The 18310-nt window shown below is 46.9% G+C and overlaps 1 protein-coding gene across 1 annotated transcript in view; it reads left to right on the top strand.

The window, feature by feature from the left end:
• The window catches only part of MPO (myeloperoxidase), a 38835-nt gene that overhangs the window by 15818 nt on the left and 4707 nt on the right, over positions 1-18310 (top strand). The window contains exons 7-11 of the mRNA XM_026671683.2: positions 2079-2208; positions 4359-4565; positions 6902-7220; positions 14107-14267; positions 17771-18008. Of these exons, the coding sequence (XP_026527468.1) occupies positions 2079-2208; positions 4359-4565; positions 6902-7220; positions 14107-14267; positions 17771-18008 (1055 nt within the window). The remainder of the gene's footprint in view (positions 1-2078; positions 2209-4358; positions 4566-6901; positions 7221-14106; positions 14268-17770; positions 18009-18310) is intronic.

Raw genomic sequence — 18310 nt, 5'->3', positions numbered from 1 at the left:
TCAAAAAACATCATGTGACGGCAAGGTGACGTGGCGAGTTTGACACCTGTGGTCTATTGCACATACAAAAGCATATGCTCTGCATTTTGAAATTTATTGGTTTGGTCCTAACCTATTGTGCTTAATAATCTCCTTATGATGGGAAGTCACAAGAAAGTTATCAGGTTGCCCCAGGGAAAGTTGCACTCCAACAGTGAAGTCATTTAGCACTCTTTAATCTTTTCGGATTAGCAGCAGAATTGGGACTTGAATCATTTGACCATGTCTAGAATGGCACGAACCACTTCCTTTTGCTGGGAGATTTATTCCTGGAAGACAATAGGGCTGCCCTCAACTGATGAGAATGGTATGGTTTGGCAAAGAATAAAACATTCTGAAATTCTCCAGAATGTACCATCTCTGAAGTTGGCATTCACAAACTAGATGTGTTCTGTCAACTCAACCAGTTGAATTTTATCCCACAAACTATGGTTACATTAACTAAAGTTTAGCATGATGAATAAAATCAGTTGCTCAATCAGGAACAAGCACTCTTCAGGCATGGAATGTCAGTCTATCTGGCTCTCCATGAAATCAGCCCTCTTCCCTGTAGAACAGCTATTATTGTTCAGTTAAATACAACCAGTTAAATATGAGCCAGCAGTGTGCATCAGCAGCCAAAAAAGCCAACGCAATCCTAGGTTACATTAACAGAGGGATACAATCGAGATCAAGTGAGGTGCTAATACCACTCTATAAAGCTTTAATAAGACCACACCTAGAGTACTGCATCCAGTTTTGGTCACCACATTATAAAAAAGATGTTGAGACTCTAGAAGAAGTACAGAGAAGAGTAACCAGGATGATTAGGGGACTGGAGACTAAAATATATGCAGAACGGTTACAGGAACTGGGCATGGCTAGTCTAGTGAACAGAAGGACCAGGGGAGGTGTGATAGCAGTGTTCCAATATTTGAGGGGCTGCCACAGAGAGGAGAGTCAAGCTGTTTTCCAAAGCACCTCAAGGCCAGACAAGGAATAATGGATGGATACTGATCAAGGAGAAATTCAACCTAGAAATAAGGAGAAACTTTCTGACAGTGAGAACAATCAACCCATGGAACAGCTTGCCCTCGGAAGTTGTGGGAGCTTCATCACTGGAGGCTTTCAAGAAGATATAGGACTGCCATTTGTCAGAATTGGTGTCGGGTTTCCTACTTGAGCAGAGATTGGACTAGATGACCTACAAGGTTGCTTCCAACTCTGTTAATCTGTAAAGTTAGATTTACACTAGAATGGAGTTGGCAATGGATGTCAATACCTACCAACCTTGGGTGACTTTGGACCTGTTTGGGGTAGAGTACAGGATGGTTGGCTAGACAAGGAAGTTCAAGAAGCCTCCTGGAAATTGAGAGTCAAATCACTTTTATGACATGCCCATTGCCAAGAAGTCTGCTTGTAGACCATCCTCAGGAAGAAGGTGGTTACCCTGGCATCTTTTCTATCTCAGTTTGCAATTCAACATATGAGAATCCAAATACAGGTAGTCCTCAACTTACAACAGTTTGTTTAGCGGTCATTCAAAGTTACAACAGCTCGGAACAAAGTGACTTATGACTGTTTTCCCCATTTACGCCCATTGCAGCATCCCCATGGTCACGTGATTAAAATTCAGATGTTTGGCAACCAACTCGTATTTATGACAGTCACAGTGTCCAGGATCATGTGACCTACTTTTTGTGGCCTTCTGAGAAGGAAAGCCAATGGGGAAGCCAGATTCACTTAACAACTGCAGTGATTCACTTAACAATGGTGGCAAGAAAAATCCTAAAATGAGGCAAAACTTGCTTAACAAATTTCTCACTTAGCAACAGAAATGTTGGCCTCAATTGTGGTTGTTAGTTGAAGATTACCTGTACTGGACTTTCTTCTGGAGATAAACCTCAGCGTTTAATCAGAATATGGATGATTTATTTGCTGCAACATGTGTGAAGATTTTATTACTGAATTTTAAGGGTTAGCACTGTGTGTAAACCAAGACTTATTGCTTTTAAGAACTCTCTTCTAAATGCCCTTTTGGGTTGAATGAAATATTGCAGGAGAATTCCTACTCTGGGAGCTAACAACCGTCCGTATGTCAGGTGGCTGCCTCAAGAATATGAAGATGGCATCTCTCTCCCACGTGGCTGGAATGAAACGAAGCCGTATTTTGGATTTCGTCTGCCCTCAGTAAGATATAACCCCTATGTCTCTCTAATTCCAGGATGCTCAGTTTGAACAGAGGAAAGGATTTTAAGGGGAAAAAACAATTGCAAGGGGAGGAAAGAAATAAAGGGTTAAGGCAAGGGGATTAGAGAAATGGAATAATTGATGTAATTGAAGTATCGTAGCCCGAAATGTACTAAGGAGTCCTAAATTTGTCTGCCAAAGCAGAAGCGATCCAGGTAGAGTTTAAGGCCTATAAATGATCTGGTGCTTTTGTACACTAGTTACAGCAATAGAGAACAGGAATAGAGTGGGATTTTCATGAAAGCGGCAAGAATCGTATCTTATAGTTTTGCAGATGAAAAGATGGAGACTTTGTTGTGGCTAAATCCTGACTCACTTAAATAAACTTTGAAGATATAACATAAATATATCAAGTATGAAAACTACTACAGTGCACATTGGGCTCCCAACTTGCTGAGCAGCCGTGAACAAAATCACAGCCACAGCTTAGGCCTTTGTCTATTTATTATATTTCAAAGACAAAACCAATTAAGAGGGAGACACAGTGTCATTTATAGCATGGCATTGGTATGTTCTTTGAAAAAACAATCTGGATGCCTTTATTATGATCACTTCCTACTAGGTTAGCGTGCTAGCTGTGCTGTCTTTAAAATGCAGTTGGTTCTCAACTTACAATCATTCATTTATTGACTGCTTGAAGTTACAACACTTATGTCCGTTGCAGCATCCCATGGTCATGTGATCAAAAATCAGGTACTTGGCAATTGAATTGCTAATCCAGCATAAGAGTAGAAATCTGGAGGTTGAATGCATCATTGGCACCATGCACATAAAAATATTTTGTAAGCCCTACCCTAGGAGAGAAACAGCAATAAAGTTAAGGGAGGAATAAACAAGAGGGCACAAATAAACGTCCAGACAATCTCATGGTGATTTGATCTGCTCAGCATCTACAGGCTATTGAAACTTTCTCAAAACAGATGGAAAGATCCAAGCACCCTGAAAAATGACTTGACTATTTGACTGGATGCTGAGCAGAAGGACTTCAGATCCCATATATAAGGCCTTTGAAATTCTAATACCTAATAATAATAATTAGCAGATAATATATTTGATATAATAACAAAACATAATATAAGATTAAATAATAGTTAATTAGATTAAAAGCATTTAATGGCTTTTAATGAAGTTCCAGGATGCCAACCATTTGTACTTAATTCTTCTGCCTGAAGACCTTGTGAAGTCATTCCTCTCTCTTGTTTCATCAAGAAGGAGACTCCTAGATCAGTCGTTCACAAACTTTTCTTTACCACGCACCCAAGGGTGAGATTCTACCAGTTCACACCTATTCGCTAGAACTGGTTGTTAACATTCTAAGCAGTTCGAGAACTGGTTGTTAGAAGAAATTACTGGTCTAATCCTGTAAGGAAGGCAGGAAGGAAATATTCTGGTGTTGCTTACAGAAACTGCCTCTCCGTTAACCCTTATTACATACTTGGCAGGACTCAACTTCCTGTCTCAGGAAGGGCTCTGGAGTTTTTTTTCCCCCTCCTTTGCTGGTACTTTGCTTGTGTGGAGTGACCATTCAAAGTTACAATGGCACTGAAAAAAGTGACTTATGACTGTTTTTCACACTTATGACTGTTGCAGCATCCCCACAGTCATGAAAGGCCAGGCGAGGAGATGCATGCCTTGATGTAAGTGATATTGAGTTGGCCATGCCCAGCCAATAACATGACCACCAAGCCATGTCCACCCAGTCACATGACCACCAAGCCATGCCCACCAACTAAGCCACGCCCACAGAACCGGTTGTTAAAAAATTTGAATCCCACCCCTGCACGCACCCCCCTTTAAATACCTTTTGTGGTCACAGACCCCAAGACTAAACTCAAGATTTAAATCATAACATTTCTTTGAGCCTTCATGGACCCCCGGTGACAACCTCGTGGCCCCACAGTGGTCCGTGGACTACAGGTTTAGGACCACTTTCCTAGATGATTTCATTGGCAGTTTGTGCAAGTATATCTTTACATTCTTTCCCCTAAATTAGCATGTAGCAATTTGTAGTTGTTTCCAGGTGAGATTTCATAAACCCCTTTCCTTTCCTTCTGTCTCTGCCACTCTTGATAATAATTTCTTGGTAACAGGTCCGGGCTGTATCCAATGACATCGTCTTCTTTCCTAATATGAACGTCACAGATGATGCTTTCCGTTCAGTCATGTTTATGCAGTGGGGGCAGTTTTTAGATCATGATATGGATTTTGGACCTTCCACAACAGCAACCCTCACCTTCATGGAAGGGATAGATTGTGAAAAGAGCTGTGAGAAAGGGCCACCGTGTTTTCCAATCAAGGTATGATAAATTCTGTATCTAATTCTGCATGGATTAGCAACTACCAAGAGGCATTCAGGACCACTGTCCCAAAGGCGCTTTTTCAAAAGGCAACTGGATTTCCTTTGTTTTTCCTTGAAGATGTTTCACTTCTCCTCCAAGAAGTTTTTTCAGGTCTGACTGATAAACCTCCAAGTGACCTCAAGGACTCTCAGAAGTAGTGCTAATGACCAGATGACTGCACAGAATATAAATCTTTCCATTCTTTACCCTCCAGTCAGAACTGAAGAAGCTTCTTGGATGAGAAGCAAAATGTCTTCAAAAACAAAGAACATCCAGTTGTCTCCTGAAAAAGCACCTTTGGGACAACCATAACGTGGATGATTGAGAATCTCCATAGACATTTAGGATGAGTGGAAAGCTCATTAGTAGGGGACTCCTGAGTCTTCATACTTTCAGGGCTTCTACTGACAACCACTTACATTTGTCAGCCTCTGTTCTTCATCTTCCCAATGCTTCCTAGTTCTGCTTTTCCATCTTTATCTCCCTGTCCACTTCCTTGGTGTCTATTCTAAGCATATGCAAGTGAAGAGATAGAACATGTCCATAACTTTCTGGTCTTCTTGATAGAGTAGATCCAGAGGAAAGCATGATTAAATTAACAGTGAGATTCATAAGAATTTGGGCTCCCCAATGACATTTGGGGCAAGAGTTTTCTCCTCTTATTATTAACCACTCCTTCTCTCTCTTAGCTCAGCCAATCTTAAAAATGAAGAGGGAGCTGTATATAAGTCTCTAGAACAAAAAGAGAGAGAATATGTAATAATAAATGACTATTTTGTCCAAAGTCATTAAAGTACAGGAGTCATTGAATCCTCAACTTTTTATTTATAGAGGGGTTTCTCCCCAAAAAATCAAGACTGGATTTCTTATTCATATAGTTATCCCCTTTCCTGGACTGGTTTACAGCCCACTCCTCAGTTATGCCCTTTCCTGGACCGACAATATCTGCTCATTGTTAACTGCACCCTAGTCACCTTCCATCTTGATTATTGCAATGTGCTCTACATGGTGCTGCCCTTGACAAGTATCCAGAAGCTTCAATTGGTTCAAAATCTGGTAGCCTGCATGGTTTTGTGCAAGCCTAGATTTGCACCTGTGACACCTCTCTTGCGGGAGCTGCATTGACTGCCAGTTTGCTTCTGGTTGCATTTCGGGGTGCTGGTTGTTCTCTTCAAAGCCCTGTGTGGCCTAGAATCAGGTTAATCGAAGGACGGCTGTCATATCTACCTGACCCACCGGAGCAGGGAGGCAGGGAATATTATGAGTGCCCTCTCTTAAGGAGGTCCATCTAGTGGGACCAAGAAGAGGCAATTTCTGCCCGATGGCTCCCTCCCTGTGGAACATAATTCCTGTGAAGATTAGGTTGGCTCCCATTATGACACTCTTTCACAAGGCCCTGTGTCACAGCCCCATTGGAGTCTGGATCCGAGGACGACGGAGGAATGACTGGAGGAGCAGGATGAGACAATCCTGGGTCCCTTGGGCCTGGGAAGGGTCACCAGCAAAGGCGAGTGGGCACAGGATAACCAAGTGAAGGGGGAGAAGATGGCAGGCAGCAGAGTAGAGGAACAACGGAGCTCTGGTGATGAGCAATTACTTCTCCCTCTCCCCACCCCCATCCCCGAGCATAGAGAATGGAGAGGAGGCGGGATCAGCACAGGACAATCTGACGACTTGGGAGGAGGGCGACCTGCCCCTCTTTGCAAGGCTCACCTGGGGAACGAGATTTAAAGAGATGGGAGGGGTGCTTGTCTGGAAGAAGCATGCCTCTGTTGTGTCGTATGTTCCTGTTAAACATTAATGGGAGAAAGGGGGGAAGCATGAGGATTAGAGGTGGTATTCAGCAGATTCTGACCAGTTTTGGAGAACCAGTAGCGGAAATTTTGAGCAGTTCAGATGCAGAGGTCTCCAACCTTGGCAACTTCAAGACTTGTGGACTTCAACTCCCAGAATTCTCCAGCCAGCTATGGCTGGAGAACTCTGGGAGTTGAAGTCCACACGTCTTAAAGTTGCCAAGGTTGGAGACCTCTGGTTCAGAGAACCGGCAAATGCCACCTCTGACTGGAGATTTTGCAGTATCCTTCCCCTGCCATGCCCACCAAGCCACGCCCACAGAACCGGTAGTAAAAAATATTGAATCCCACCCCTGATTTGAGGATAATGGTGCCTACCTGTGTAAAACTGCAGAGTGTTGGATATTCCTTTGCTTGGCAATATTCCTCTGCTTGGCAGAATAAAGGAAATATGTTTTTTGGACCTGAGAATTGAAGCTCCTCTTCATCTTTTTGCTCTAGATCCCACCCAATGATCCTACAAAAAAGCAGTTTATGTGCATCCCCTTTACCCGGGCAGCTCCTGCGTGCAACGGTGGCTATGCCATTCGCAATCAGATCAATGCGATCACATCCTTTATTGATACCAGTATGGTATATGCCAGTGAAGACGAGTGGGCAACGCAGCTAAGGAATCTCACAAGCAACCTAGGACTGCTGGCCGTGAATGACAGGTTCAACGATCGAGGCCTTGCCTTACTCCCTTTTGGCAATCCTGAAGGCTTTCCGGAAACTTGCAATATAACAAATACAACCGCCAAAATCCCCTGTTTTTTGGCAGGTAAGTTATTTGAAAGGTGCATCATTTCTTCAGGACTGCTCTTGCAAACCGAAGTCACACCTAGTGAAAGGGATAGCAGGAAGAGATCAAAGGAATAGATGGCTGCAACAAAGAAGATTCGGGGACTGGAAGCTAACACATATAAAGGAGGGTTGCTGGAATTGTTTAGTTTAATGAAAAGAAGGACTAGGGATGATATGATGGCACTGTTCCAGTATCTCAGGGGCTGCCTCAAAGAAGAAGGAGTCAAGCTATTCCCCAAAGCACCTGAGGGCAGGAGTAGAAGCAACAGATGGAAACTAATCAACCAGAAAACCAACCTAAGCTAAGTAGAGATTTCCTGACAGAACAATTAATTACTGGAACAGTTGCTTCCTGAAGTTGTGGGTGCTCACAACTTCACTGGAGGTTTTAAAGAATTTTAATTTGTCTGAAATGATATAAGGTTTCCTGCTTGATCAGGGGGTTGGATTAGAAGACCTCCAAGGTCCTTTCCAACTCTGTTATTGTGGAAAAGGCTGATCTGAATACTGTAGACACTTGGAGAGCTGGTGGAACTCATTTAAGAGTTTTCCGTTCTCAATTCTTTATCATTAGTAGTCTCTGGCGAAATGAAACTTTTGGGAAAAGCTGGAGGAGGGTGCCCTTGTGTGAAGAACAAAGTACCTGAGTTTAGATATCTGACCAGGGTTGTATGAGGCCTTTGAAAGTGGCATTTGTAGATCTGCAAATGAAGCCATGTGCTTTGCACCTTCAAAGAAGCTGTAGTTTCTTCTGCCCAAGCATGAAACCCGTTAAAGAAAGCTTGCTGACTTCAAGAGAAGCGTTTTGCACATGGCTCTGTCAGCAAGCCACTATGTGATAGCACCAGACTTTCAGAATGGACTTCCAATGGACCTGAGGTAAACTCTTCAATTTAGATTTTTAGAGAACAGCTACAGACTTGCCTGTTCACCAGGGCATTCCCGGAAACCTGGATGGTTTTACAGTATACAAAGGTTATTTTGCCAATATTTTCAAGAGTGGTTTGCCATTGCTAGTGGTTTATAAGAGTTGAGAGAGACTGGCTGATCCAAAGTCACCCATCTGGCTTCATGCCTCAAGCAGGACTAGAACTCACTGTTTCCCAATTTCTTGTCTGTCTGTCTGTCCGTCTGTCCATCAATCCATCCATTTATCTTTTGTTTCTCACTGGACAAAGCAATTATGTTTGGAAAAGTTAGGGGTTAAAGGATACCAGGCTGGCAAAGAAAATAGTGGCTGGACACCATCAAAGCTGACACCAGCCAGAACATGGAAAAACTCAAAGAAATAGTACAAGACCAGAAGATGTGGAGAGACCTGGCCCATAGAGCCGCCAAGAGTCAGATTCAACTGAATGGACATCATGATCTTCATCTTTTGCTTCACACTCTCTGTCTCTTCCCTCTGGGTGGGGATGTGATAGTAAAATGGAGTCAGGGAGCCTAGAGAAGTCTGGATTTTGTGTGGCCAGTCTCTACCATAGTCCAAGAAAATGATTATTCTTATTCCTTCCATTTAGATCAGTGTTTTTCAACCTTATCAACCGGAAGATGTGTGGACTTCAATTCCCAGAATTCCTCAGCCAGCCTTACTGGTGGGAGAATTCTGGGAGTTGAATTCCATACATGTTAAAGTTTCTAGAGTTGAGAAACACTGATCTAAGACAAGGTGGATGATCTGCGGAGCTTAGCTTGGCTTCACATAACCTCGCAGAAGCTAAAATTAACTTCCTCTATGTTGTGTCCGGCGCAAGGAAGGAGACTCGGAGCCAGTGACTTAGTTCAGCTCATTTATTGGTCCCGAGATTGGCTCAGGTTCCGTAAGGAAAAACGGCGGCTTTTATTCCTTGGCCGCGGCGGCTTAGTTAGTTTTCACCAATCACGGGAGATTCGCGGCGGGCCAATCAGCGCGGCTCGCTCGGCCAATCAGCTCGCCGTGCATCTTGACCAATCGCTGTGCGGTTCTACAAGAATGGTAATGACCGTACAGAACACCCCTCCCCTCTTGGTCTGGTCTTACGTAATGTAGTCCCGTAAGTAGGTGGGGCTATGCACTTGTCTACTTGACCTGCGCAGGTTAGTTGGTGCTTGGCTCCCGGCCGGTTCGGTCGGGTTCTGTGTTGCCCCTCGTCCTGTTGATGGAACCGTCTGGAAGCCTGAGTCGGGCCTTTCGTCGCAGCTCCCTCCCGGTCTACCCGGGCTGGTTGAGTTGCGGTCGCTGCTCCCGCCTGGTCTTTCCGGGCTGGTTGAGCTGGCCTGGCTGCTTCTTCCTGGTGAGGTGTCGAGTTGGCTGCTTGCCGGTGAGTATTCCTGGTTTCTTTCTAGTGGTGTTTGGTTCTTTGGGCCTTCCCTCCCCTCTTGGTTTGTGTTGGGGGGGTTCCCTTCTGTGTTTGTTTCTGCTTGCGTGTCGGTTGTGTTTCCCGTGGCTATTCTAGACCTTAGTTGGTCGATGTGTCGTTTCCATGCTCGTCCGTTGGTTGTCTGTAGGCGGTACGAGCGGGGACCTGTCACTTGGGTTATGGTTGCTGGTACCCAGAGTGGGTCTCCGGTGAGGTTTTTCGCGTATACCGCGTCGCCTGTTTTAAAGGTTCGGTCTCTGCTTGAGGAGTTTGGGGGTTTTTCCGGGTTGTATGTGGGGTGCAGTCTGTCGAGTGAGGATCTTAATTTCCTCCTCATCAATAGTTCTGCCGGGCTTTTATTGGTTGTTGTATTCGGGGTTATGTGTTGTATAAAGAGCATTTTATTTATTTTTTCTTGGATTTCCCCGTTTTCTATCTTTTGGATGGTTTTTTTTGTAAATTGAACCATCCGTTCCGCCCTCCCGTTCGCCGCCGGATGTGCCGGCGCTGTCAATGCGTGTCGTATCCCCCGTTCCGCTAGGAATTTTTCGAATTCCAGCGAGGTAAATTGGGGCCCGTTGTTGGATACGAGGACATCTGGGAGGCCGTGGGTTGCAAATAGTTTGCTGAGTTCTTTGGTGACGGCCTCCGTGGTGGTAGTTCTCATGTTGCTTACCTCCAACCAGTTGGAGTAAGCGTCTACCGTGATGAGGAAGGTGTGTCCTTTTGTGGGCCCGGCAAAATCTATGTGGATCCTGGACCATGGTCCCCTAGGGGTTTCCCATTCCAGGATTGGGGCGGCGGGAGGGCTGGGTCTGGTTTCCTGGCATCTGTTGCATGCTGCCACCCAGGCCTCGATTTGTTTGTCCATCCCTGGCCACCAGGCGTAACTTCTGGCCAAGGCCTTTGTCCTAACGATGTCTAGGTGCCCCTCATGCAACAATTCCAAGACTTTTCCCTGTAATTTTTCCGGAATAACAACCCGGTCCCCCCAAAGTAAACACCCTTTTTGCAATGACAGTTCCGTTTGTCGGTTCCGGAATGTCCTGAAGGTCTCGTTGTCGTCTTTTTCGGGCCACCCCTTCTCTACCCAATGCAATACCCGCGCCAGACGTTTGTCTTTATTAGTTTCACGGGCAATGTCTGACGCGGTTATGGGTAGATCGGGCAGAGTCTCTATGCTGAGTGTGGTCGTCGTGGGTGCTGGGTCGATGTCAAAGTCTGGTAGCGGCGTGCGGCTCAGGGCGTCTGCGTGGGAGATTGTCTTACCGGGTCGGTGTGTGAGCCGGTAACTGTAGGCTGCAAGGAATTCGGACCACCTTGTCATTCTAGGGGATAGAATGTTCGGGGTGGCCCTGTTCCCTGCCAGGATTCCCAGCAGCGGCTTGTGGTCGGTGATGATGGTGAAAGCTCGGCCGTAGATGTATTCATGGAACCTTTTGACAGCGGCAATGATGGCCAGGGCCTCTTTGTCCAGCTGACTGTAGTTCCTTTCCGGTTTGGTGAGGGTTCGTGAGAAGAAGGCGATGGGTGCTTCCTTTCCGTCGGGGAGAGTGTGGCTGAGGACGGCGCCGACGCCAAAAGGTGATGCATCGCATGTGACAGCTAGTGGTAGGGTCTCGTTGTATTGGATGAGGACGGCATCCGAAGTGAGCAGGTCCTTGGTTTTGTTGAAGGCGGCTTCCTCGCGTTTCCCCCAAGTCCATGGAGCCGCCTTGTCCAGGAGCCTATGCAAAGGCTCTGCCGCGGTCGCCTTCTGGGGCAGGAAAACATTGTAAAAGTTAAGTAGTCCTAGAAATGCCTGTAGTTCCGTTTTATTCTTTGGTCTGGGGGCTTCCTTGATCGCTCTGATCTTTTCCTCGGTTGGGTGAATTCCGTTCCGATCTAGGAGGTACCCCAGGAACTCGACTATCTTGGTGTGTAATTGGCATTTTTCTTTCTTAACCTTCAGCCCCGCATTTTTGAATTTGGTTAGGACTTCCCTCAGGCGACCCTCTAGTTCTTTCTGGTATGTTGCCGACACCAATACGTCGTCGAAGTAGGGCACCACCCCCTTGATTCCTTGTAGGAGTCTCTCCATGAGGCTCTGGAATATTCCTGGGGCCACGCTGACTCCAAACTGGAGTCTCTTACAGCGGAAAGCCCCCCGGTGGGTTACTATGGTTTGCGCCTCGGTCGTTTCTGCGTCGACCGGCAGCTGCTGATAGGCTTGTGCCAGGTCAAGCTTCGCAAAGACCTTGCCTCCCCCCAGTGAGTGTAGGAGGTGCTGCACTACTGGGACGGGGTAGGCGCTTTGCTGTAAGGCGCAATTTAGGGTGGCCTTATAGTCCCCGCAAATTCTCACTGACCCATCAGGCTTGACGGGGGTGACTATGGGGGTCTCCCACCGGGCATGGTCGATTGGCTCGAGGACCCCTTGTTTGACGAGCTTGTCTATTTGCTCGTCGATTTTTGGCCGGAGTGCAAACGGCACTCGCCGTGGTTTTAGGCGAATGGGGGGAACGCTGGGGTCTAGGCTGAATGAAATAGGGGGCCCTCGGTACTTGCCTAGGGTGCCGTCGAACACTTCCTGGAAGTCTCTCGCGAGCTGCTCTTCCCAGTCGGCCTCCCCGACGTGGTCGATTCCCGTCACCTCGATTCCGAGCGGCGCGAACCACTGCAGTCCCAAAAGGCTAGGGCGGTCTCGGTCCACAATCATCAGGGGAAGCCTTGCTGTTCGTCCCTTGAAAGTCACCTCGAATTGGCCTGTTCCGACTACCGGTATACGATTCCCTTGGTAGTCCTTGAGGATCAGGCTCTGGCTTTCCAGCCCCTTCCTGTGGATGGCGGGCACCAGGCGCTTTATTTCCCGCCATGCAACCATGGAGAGGTAGGACCCAGAGTCCACCTCCATTTTGCATGGCTCGCCCTCGATGCCCATCTCCACATATACTTTCCAGCCGTCTGTGCTGGAGGAGTGGCTGATGACGACCGTCTGGTGGGTTTCCTCTCTCCGCTTGTTCCCGCCGTCTCGGCGGCCCCGTCCGTCTCGGCTCCATTGGCTCTCGGCTTGGCGGTCTCTGGGCCTGGGGGGATGCCGTCTCGTCGCCGGGGGCTGTAGTTCTTCTTGAGTCGGCAGACTCGGGCGATGTGGCCTCTCTTGTCGCAGTGCCGGCATATTGCGTCGAAGAATCGGCACTCTGCTCGAGGGTGGTCGCCTCCGCACCCAGCGCACGGTTGCCCCGACTTATGACTCCATCGATCGCGCCGGTCCCGGTCCGCCTGGAGTCGATGCACGTCCTCTTCCCCGTCGGTGGTGTGGGAGGTGGAGTCGAGGTCGCCATGGTGTGTGGTGGTCTCTCGGCAGCTTGCTTTGGAACGCGTCTCGGTTGCTGTGCCTGCCTCGGCAGTCGCGCCTCGGTCCCCGGCGTCGGATCTCTGCATTCGGGCCGCTGACTTCCTGGTGGCCTCGGCTGCGGTGGCGTCTGCGAGGACGTCGGCGAGGGCGATGTCGCCTTTTGCCATCAATCGGCTCTGGAGGACTGGGTCTCTGAGCCCCAGGACGACGCAGTCTCGGAGAGCCTCGTCCATGTCCGTAAAGCCACACATGCCTCCGAGATTCCGCAGGACGGCCACGAAATCTCTGATGCTCTCGCCCGCTCGCTGGTCTCGCCGATAGAAGTCGTGCCGCCGGATGAGGGTGGGCACGTCGGGGGCATAGTGGTTTCGGAGTAATGGCGCGAGGTCGGCCCAGTCCATTGTCTTGATGTCCTCTGGTTTCGCGAGGGCTTTAGCCATTTGGAACACTGCGGGCCCGCAGTGCGTGAGGAAAACAGCCCTTTTCTTCTGCCCGTTTGCATCCTTCAGGTTGCTACTTTCGAGGAACATCAGGAATCGGTCGGTGTACGATTCCCAATCCTCAGTAGCCGGGTTAAAAGGTGCGGGCGGTGCGATGCTGGCCATCTCGTCGGTCTTGTTTCCTCCGGACACGTGTACGATGGGGATCAGGCTTGGAATCCCACCTTCATCGCCAGTGTTGTGTCTGGCGCAAGGAAGGAGACTCGGAGCCAGTGACTTAGTTCAGCTCATTTATTGGTCCCGAGATCGGCTCGGGTTCCGTAAGGAAAAACGGCGGCTTTTATTCCTTGGCCGCGGCAGCTGCGGCCAATGGCACCGCTTTGAATCTCCTGCAATTAGTTTTCACCAATCGCGGGAGATTCGCGGCGGGCCAATCAGCGTGGCTCGCTCGGGCAATCAGCTCGCCGTGCGTCTTGACCAATCGGTGTGCGGTTGTACAAGAATGGTAATGACCGTACAGAACACTCTAAATTGCAGGCTGGCTGGGATTACTTGCATGGCATATTAACCCTTTCCCTTCACTCACTTAACTGTATCACTGGAGAAGATTTACACAAGATGTCTTTTTTTGGGTGACGTAACCTCCCCTCCAAATGTCTGCTTCTTGTTCAAACTCCTCACCTGGAACAAAATATTGACTTATGACATCTCTGTTGCAATGATGCTTTCTTATTCTGACTTTTAAAGGCGACAACCGAGTTAGTGAAATGCCAGGGTTGATGGCATTGCAAACGCTTTTTATGCGGGAGCACAACCGCCTGGTCACTGAGCTGAAGAGGCTGAACCCACAAATGAGAGGAGAAGAACTCTACCAGGAGTCCCGGAAAATCTTGGGAGCGATGATGCAGGTGGGGGATGAATAGTTCCATGACTGTTTTCCCTAAAACGAAGGCACAGTTCTCTTTAAGTGACTGAATCCCTCTGGGCAGCCCAGAGTAACCAGTCCTATAGAGCAGGAGTGAGGGTAACTAGGGCCCCTTTGTGACCTATGGACTTCAACTCCCAGAATTCCTGAGCCTGGTTGCTCCCCTCCCTTTCTATAGAGTAAGGCCATGAGGGTGGAACACTGACTTGAGCATGACACCTGCCATCTAAATTTAGTTATTTATCTACAGGAAGTTATTGACTGTCAGGCTACAGAACTTTTCCCATTCACTCAACTAGAATGAACTTCTGAAAACGTATCCAAACGTATCACAAAGGAATTCTTTATTGAGATGAGACAATTCCTGTAGGAGTTCAAAGCAGCGTCTGAGGTCTCTCAGGCATACAGGGATAGATAAGGGAGTTTAGAACCCCTCCCCTTATCTCGATGTGTATTTAGTGAAACAAAAGCCAGTATGTTAATTCCTCCCCACCCCTCTTGTAAGGACGAACTATTCAAGAGATTCCCAAAGTACAATCTCACTGTGGAATTTTTATGACCTTCTCATCTCCTGGTTGTGCCTCTCAGAGGTGATAGTTCTGGCCATCTGGCTTTTCTCCCCTCCATCGTCTCATGTGTGGGTCATACAAATTCGATATAAGATTAAATATATTCAGGTTACATCAAGAAAGGATTTCTTTATCAGCCTCCCCGCCCCCCTTTTCTTCTTCCACTGAAGAAATGACAGATACACGGATCTGACATTGACTTAGCAACCATAGTTGGAATCAGAATTGTTGTTGCTAACAAGGTGGTTAAGTGAGTCGTGCAACCTTTTTTTACTACTACTGTGGTAAATCACTGCAGTTGTTAAGTGACTCACATGATCGTTAAGTAAATTTTGACTTCCCCCATTGAGTTGGCTTGTCAGAAGCTGGTGGGGAAGGTCGCAAAAGGTGGTCACGAGACCCTGGGATGCTGCAATCATCGTAAATACATGCTGGTTGCCAAGCATCTCAGTTTGATCATGGATCCTGCAATGATCATAAGTATGAGGACCAGTCATAAGTCGCTTTCTTCAGTGAACTTTGAACTGTCAGTAAACAATTGGTTATAAGTCGAGGACTATCTGTATTCATCTCTTAAATTTCTATCTCATTTTTCCTCTAGGACAGGGGTGTCAAACTCAAGGTCCGCTGGCCAGATCCGCCCCATGGGGTGCTTACATCTGGTCCATGAGGCTGCCCTGAGAACAGTGAAGGACCAGCCTGCAATGTCTCTGTCAGCAAAAATGGAGCTCATGAGAGCCACATGAGGCCCTCTTGGGCTCCATTTTCAGCTGTGATGGCCTCCTGCAGCCCTGTGCTAGAGAAAATGGAGCCCGGGAGGGCCACCTGTGGCTCTCCTAAGCTCCATTTTCAGTGGCAGAGGGCTGCAGGATGTTGAGCTGGCCATGGCTCCTCTCCCAAGGTCAAACACAACCCTGATGCGGCCCTCAATGAAATCGAGTTTGACACTCCTACTCTAGGAGCTCAAGATAACATATGAAATACTCACTCCATGATGTGCCCCCTCCCAGAGGTGGTATTCAGCGGGTTCTGTCCAGTTCTGGAGAACCAGTAGCGGAAATTTTGAGTAGTTTGGAGAACCAGCAAATACCACCTCTGACTGGAGATTTTACAGTATCCTTCCCCTGCCATGCCCACAGAACCGATAGTAAAAAAAATTGAATCCCACCACTGCCCCCTCCCCAACAACATCTCTGGGAAGTTGAAATACATCTTAAAATAGCTGAGACTGAGAAACTTTGCTTCAAAACTTTCTTTACTAACACGATGCTCTATGGGTGGCCTTCATCCATCAAATGTTAGGCCTAATCTTAACTGTAAAGATGTTTCGAAGCAGCCTTTAACTTAATGCTTGCTTTCCACACCTTGTAGGTGTGAATGAGGCTTTCCCAGCTAACTAGTCTCTCTCTTAGGAATGGCTTTCCCCATTTGTGGAAAAAGGAGTTACCAAAAAGAAAGCTTCAATGGCAGCTTGCCTTGCCAGGGTTTGATCATTGAGGGTTGTGGTGCATCCCTACAGAAGGTGCGCAATCACTGGGAACTTAGTGTCGACATTCCTATGAAACAACATGTGTGAAACAAGATTCATGTGCAATTTCAAAAGGCTGGTTAATCCCAGTTTAGGTCTGGTAATAATTCCTCCCTCAGTGAGCCCAGCTCCATGGTTTAGAAAAGGGGTCTTAGATATTTGCTGACATAATATCCGTGAAGGATATTATATCCATAATAATATCCGTGCATATCAGTTTAAAGGACAAGCAGTCCTCAAGTTATGATCACAATGGAGTCCAAAATTTCTGTAGTTACACGAGACATTTGTTAAGTGAGTTTGCTCCATTTCATGTCCTTTCTTGCCATATCTGTTAAGTGTATCCCTGTGGTTGTTAAGTTAGTAACACAGTTGTTAAGAACATCCGATTTCCCTCCTGACTTGGCTTGTTAGATGGTCGCAAAAGGTCACCACGTGGCCCCAGGACACTGCAACCGTCATAAATATGAATCAGTTGCCAGGCATCTGAATTTTAATCACGTAATCATGGGGATGCTGCAACTGTCATAAGTGTGAAAAAAGGTCATAAGTAATACTCCCAAAGAAGAGGGAGTCAAGCTATTCTCCAAAGCACCTGAGGGCAGGACAAGAAGCAGTGGGTGGTAATTAATCAAGGAGAGAAGCAACTTAGAACTAAGGAGAGATTTCCTGACAGTTAGATCAATTAATCAGTGAAACAATTTGCCTCCAGAGCAGAGGTGGTATTCAGCAGGTTCTGACCAGTTCTGGAGAACCAGTAGTGCAAATTTTTAGTCATTCAGAAAACTGGCAAATACTACCTCTGATTGGCTGGGTCTTCTTTGGTTGCCCTGCACAGGAGAATGGAGCTGGAAAGCAGGTTAGTGAGGTGGGGAGGGAATGGGGATTTTGCAGTATCCTTCCCCTGACACACCCACCAAGCCATGCCCACAGAACCAGTACTAAAACTTAATTGAATCCCACCACTGCTCCAGAAGTTGTGAATGCTCCAACACTGGACATTTTTTAAAAGATGTTGGATAACCAACATGTCTGAAATGGTGTAGGGTTTCCTGCCTAAGCAGAAGGTTGGACTAGGAGACCTCTAAAGTTCCTTCCTGCTCTGTTATTCTATTCTGTTCTGTTCTATTCTATTCAAGCCACTTTTTTTCAGTGCCATTGTAACTTCAAACGGTCACTAAACAAACAGTTGTAAGTGAAGGACTATCTGTATTCTGTCTTGTTGTAAGCCTGCAAAAGAGATACTGTAGAAGCCAAATAAGTATATACAAAAATGTATATAGTTAAGAACAAACCTCATAGCATCATATTGAGGAAGACTGGTCTTCTGCTTCTAGTATTTGATGATCGTTAGTCCGAATGACTCTACTTTTTGTCCTTTTGCTCCAGAAAATCACCTATACAGACTATTTACCTGCCGTCCTGGGGGATTCTAGTCCTCTGCCTTCTTACAGGGGCTACAATGACTCTGTGGATCCCCGAATTTCCAGCTCCTTTACCAATGCTTTCCGTTTTGGGCATACTTTGGTGCGGCCCACTGTTCCTCGCTTAGACAGCCGTTATCGGGTTCTGAGTCAAACACCCTTAGAAAATGAGTTCTTTGCTACATGGAGAGTCATCTATGAAGGTAAGTCCCAGCAAGCGGGCAATTTTGGATTATCTCAAAAAATTAAGCTGAAATGGACCTGGTTAGTTCTTGGATAGCACAATCTGGGAGTTGTCCTGAAGGTGATGCTTAGAGTAGATAGTAGCTGTATCCACAAGAACCTTTGCGTGGTTTTGTGTTGTGTGTTGGTTGTGTACATTCCTGGACTAAGAGGCCCAGCTCACAATAACTCATGCCTTAGTCATCTCTTGTTTGGGTTACTGCAACATGTTCCACATGGGGCTGCTCATGAGAAGAAGCTTAATCTGCTGCAAATTGCAATG

The sequence above is a fragment of the Notechis scutatus genome, chromosome 1 (genome assembly GCF_049901735.1).
Source record: "Notechis scutatus isolate UNSWTSFEM ecotype Mainland chromosome 1, rNotScu1.2, whole genome shotgun sequence".
Taxonomy (NCBI): domain Eukaryota; kingdom Metazoa; phylum Chordata; class Lepidosauria; order Squamata; family Elapidae; genus Notechis; species Notechis scutatus.
The sequence above is the reverse complement of the archived record's forward strand: the minus strand, read 5'-3'. Positions and strand labels throughout refer to the sequence as shown.